This window comes from Mytilus trossulus, chromosome 8 (genome assembly GCF_036588685.1).
Source record: "Mytilus trossulus isolate FHL-02 chromosome 8, PNRI_Mtr1.1.1.hap1, whole genome shotgun sequence".
In the NCBI taxonomy this organism is placed as follows: Eukaryota; Metazoa; Mollusca; class Bivalvia; order Mytilida; family Mytilidae; genus Mytilus; species Mytilus trossulus.
Genome location: NC_086380.1, coordinates 58159519 through 58163105, shown reverse-complemented (window position 1 = coordinate 58163105; position 3587 = coordinate 58159519). Strand labels below are relative to the sequence as shown.

Below are 3587 nucleotides of genomic sequence, written 5' to 3'. Positions count from 1 at the left end.
TCTTTGGTTTCTGCTCAAAACATACAAAAGAGAGGAACAATAACCTGACTTAATGACAGGTACTCGGATAAAGATTGACAGTCTTCTAACTATCGACCTGTCAATAGATTTTGTCTTTATGATAATTTTTATTTATTTAAATTTTTGATCTAAGATGATTTTATCATATATAAAAAAAAACGCAAAAGTCGCCGCACGATTTCCACTATTCGTCTCAATTGTAGAGCTGGTCTTGCTGATCATTTTGAAACGTCATAAACAAATGCGTTAGTTTGTTGATTTGTAATAAGTAATTTGTTATTTATTTGGTCGAAGAACAAAGACTGTGGACTCTGAAGACCATCCTTCTCTGACAGCAGTAATCGATGTTTGTTTCCATCTGGTGAAATTACGACTACATTGTGAGACCAAAATCCTGATACGTAAACACGTCCGTAATTGTCCACTGTTATGCCTCGTATGTTTGAAAGGAATGGTTTCTGCTCTAATTTCCATTTAACACCACCTTCAAGATCACAGCATGATATTGAATCATCTTCGCCTATATAATAAAGTTGATGTAAACATATTGCAATGCTGCTATTTTGTTTCAAAGTAACATTTACCAACCGTTTACTCAATTGGCCATCTACACTTACAACACGCAACCCACCATGATATCCATTATAGAACAATTGTCCGTCTTTATGAACAATTCCATAAATCTCTGATCCAACAACAATAGATTTCTCAGTTTTTCTGTTTTTCATGTCGATAATCTTAATGCATTGGTTGTAAGGCCCAGTTGTTACGACAAGTTTTTGACTTTGTTCGATAAAGTGGATATGAGATGTCATGGATCCTGTCTCAAGTGTAAAATCCAAAATCCCGCTGGTTTTGAACACGTGAATTTTGCAACTGAGATAGCATGAAAAAATCATTCTTCCATCAGCTAATAAGCAACAGCTTTTGATATCATTTCCAATTGTTTTCACGGTTTGTCCTAAAGTAAGTTTGATGTCATCAATAATAGGAATAGGTGCAGTAAGCGCCATTATCTGTGCTTGTTTTAACTTCCTACTTGTTGATATTGCTTCACCTGCCCTGGTTTCTAATATTATGGTTCCTATCTTCTTGATTGTAGTTGGTAGGGTCTCCGTAATATTTTCGTTTTTCCAAGTTATTGAAATATGGTTCAGTTTCTCTTCTTTTATTAGAGATTCCAGAAATTGCTCTTTGTTCGTGACATCTCGATGAATGTGCTTCATAACCAAAAATGTCTGGAGGTCTGAGGCATGCTTTTTTATTCTATCAAGAGTAGTTTGATAGTCTGTAATCTCTTTTTCTTTCTCTTGTATTGATGATATTAAATTGCTTATTTTCTTTTTTTCCTTTTCCTCTGCGGTAAAAAGCTCTTTCATCAGACTTTCCTGTATTTTATCCAAATGATTATTAATCAATATTCGTGCCTGCTGAACTTCCTTTTCTATGATTGTTTTGTTCTCCGTCAGACTTTTAATGTTTTTCTGTCTATCTTTTCTTATATTCTGCAAATTTTCGGAAAGTTCTTTCAATAATTGTTCCATCTCTAAGAATGCACTTGAAGATTTTACATTCTTAATTACATCCTCTATCGCGTTCAAATCTTTGCAATCGTTGTGTGTTTCAACAACACATAGCCTACAACATGGACAATCGTGCTTCCTACAAAATATCTGGTATTTTTCTTCGTGCTTTGGACATGTTTGAGTAATTTCCAATACATTAGAAGGTAGATTTTGGAAATCGGATTGTAGGACAATGCTATGGTTTCTGGTCGCCTTTGAAGCTGCATGATGCACTTTACATTCTTCACAAAGTCCTTCGTCACATTCTGAACACCAGGCAACTGATGGTTTGTTAATGTTCTGATAATCACATACTCCACATACAGTTAATTTACTCGACATGCTACAAAAAAGAAATTTCAAAAGAATAAAATTGCTTTTAACCAAAATTTGTCTTATGTAAGACAAATCATTAGATATGTTTTTCATTCACCGGTTGTTACCTTAATTATGTAAATGAAAATAAAGGTTCTATAAAGTCTTGCTGTCGCAAGTCATGTAAGCATAATTATTCTTGGCACACAATGTGCGTGCTTAGGTTGCATATTTGCATGTAATACTGTCGACTAAAAAATATTGTTGCGTTTTTTTTAATTATCATTTAAAATCTCCTTTTTTTCTTGAACACAAGTTTCTGCTTCACTGTCACGATAATTTTAGAAATACAGGTAAAAAAGTTAATTTGACAAGATAAATATAACATTGATATTTCGCATAGAACTGTGCCATTTCAAGTGTCATGCAACACATATTGTTACTTATGAAACAAGTAAAACTTTGTTCGTACTATCACGGAATTAAACCAAGAAGGGTCTTAGATCAACAAAAGTACAATTAGAAGCAAGGTCAAAAGGCATACTAAAAGGGTTTGACTATGCATGAAAATATGATCATTCCATGGCCTCTCCCGTTCAATTAATAACTCATTCACTATTAAGGCTTGGCTGTGTAGTGTTAATACTAGAGTGTTTATAAATACAAATTTACATCGACTGACAACTGCCGGTCTGAATGAGTGCACTAAATCTGATGACTATGTTAAGGCGAATGTAAAGCTCTCGGCACATTATTCAACGCTTTCAAAAACTCTCTGAAGGGACTTTAGGTGGCTTGTTACAAGACCAAATCTGTTACTTCAATCCCTCTACTAAACTATCATGTTCATGTGACATTTCAAATGTCCTGTCATTGATAGCGAATGTACATATCTATTGTATTTGTTTACCCTTCCACTATAAACATGGTTAAGCATGAAATATCAACCACGCAACACAATACTCAAGTGATCTCAAGTTTGTAATTTATTCATTACTTGTTTTGTTTTTCTGTATTTACTGAGTGCATACTTTTTGAAGGATGAAAGTATTTCGAATTTGGTAAAACATCAAATTGAATAGGAGATACATACTGTATAATCAGTGTTCTTAATTAACAATGTAATTGTGAATGATGATATATGCAGATCTAAAGGTCCTTAAACATTTTAAAAATTAAGTGAAACTTCGTGGTTTATTTTTATCAATAATCTGTGTTTTTTATTCACATATCCAATGTTTGAATATTTTAACATTATATGCGAAGCGAAAACGAAAGTAGAATACAAAGTTATTGTTTTTATTGACTTGCATTAAATATGAAAAATTAAAACTCATTATAATTAATTTCATATGCTAGGAACTCATCAATCATGTGTTAGTGTTCAAAGCATTGCAGTCATATACGAGACAATATCTGAAAAAGTCGATTTTTTGGCAATGAGAAAAAACCCAAAAAAAATTTTTTAGACCCGGTATTTTAATAGCACGAATCGAAGAACACACATTGTAGATCTAGGAACTGTTGTCTGTAATTCAAACAATTGTTTAATAAGAAAACAATGGCTATTTTAAAAATGGTTAAAAAAAAAATCCAGTTCTTTCCTGTTACCAAAGTGAACCAATTTTAAAAAGTTTCTAATGGGAATAAGGAATAAGTTTAAGACATTATTTGTGGTTTACTAGT

General features: G+C 32.6%; 1 protein-coding gene across 1 annotated transcript; it reads right to left on the bottom strand.

Annotated features, from left to right (window-relative positions):
- Nucleotides 1–239: 239 nt before the first annotated feature.
- LOC134727793 (uncharacterized) lies at nucleotides 240–1928 on the bottom strand. Its single transcript, XM_063592181.1, has one exon. It carries the CDS (start codon nucleotides 1926–1928, stop codon nucleotides 240–242), a length of 1689 nt encoding a protein of 562 aa, XP_063448251.1.
- Nucleotides 1929–3587: the final 1659 nt, after the last annotated feature.

Coding starts and splice junctions, on each gene's coding strand:
- LOC134727793 (XM_063592181.1), bottom strand. CDS start 1,928: ATGTCGAGTAAATTAACTGTATGTGGAGTATGTGATTATCAGAACATT.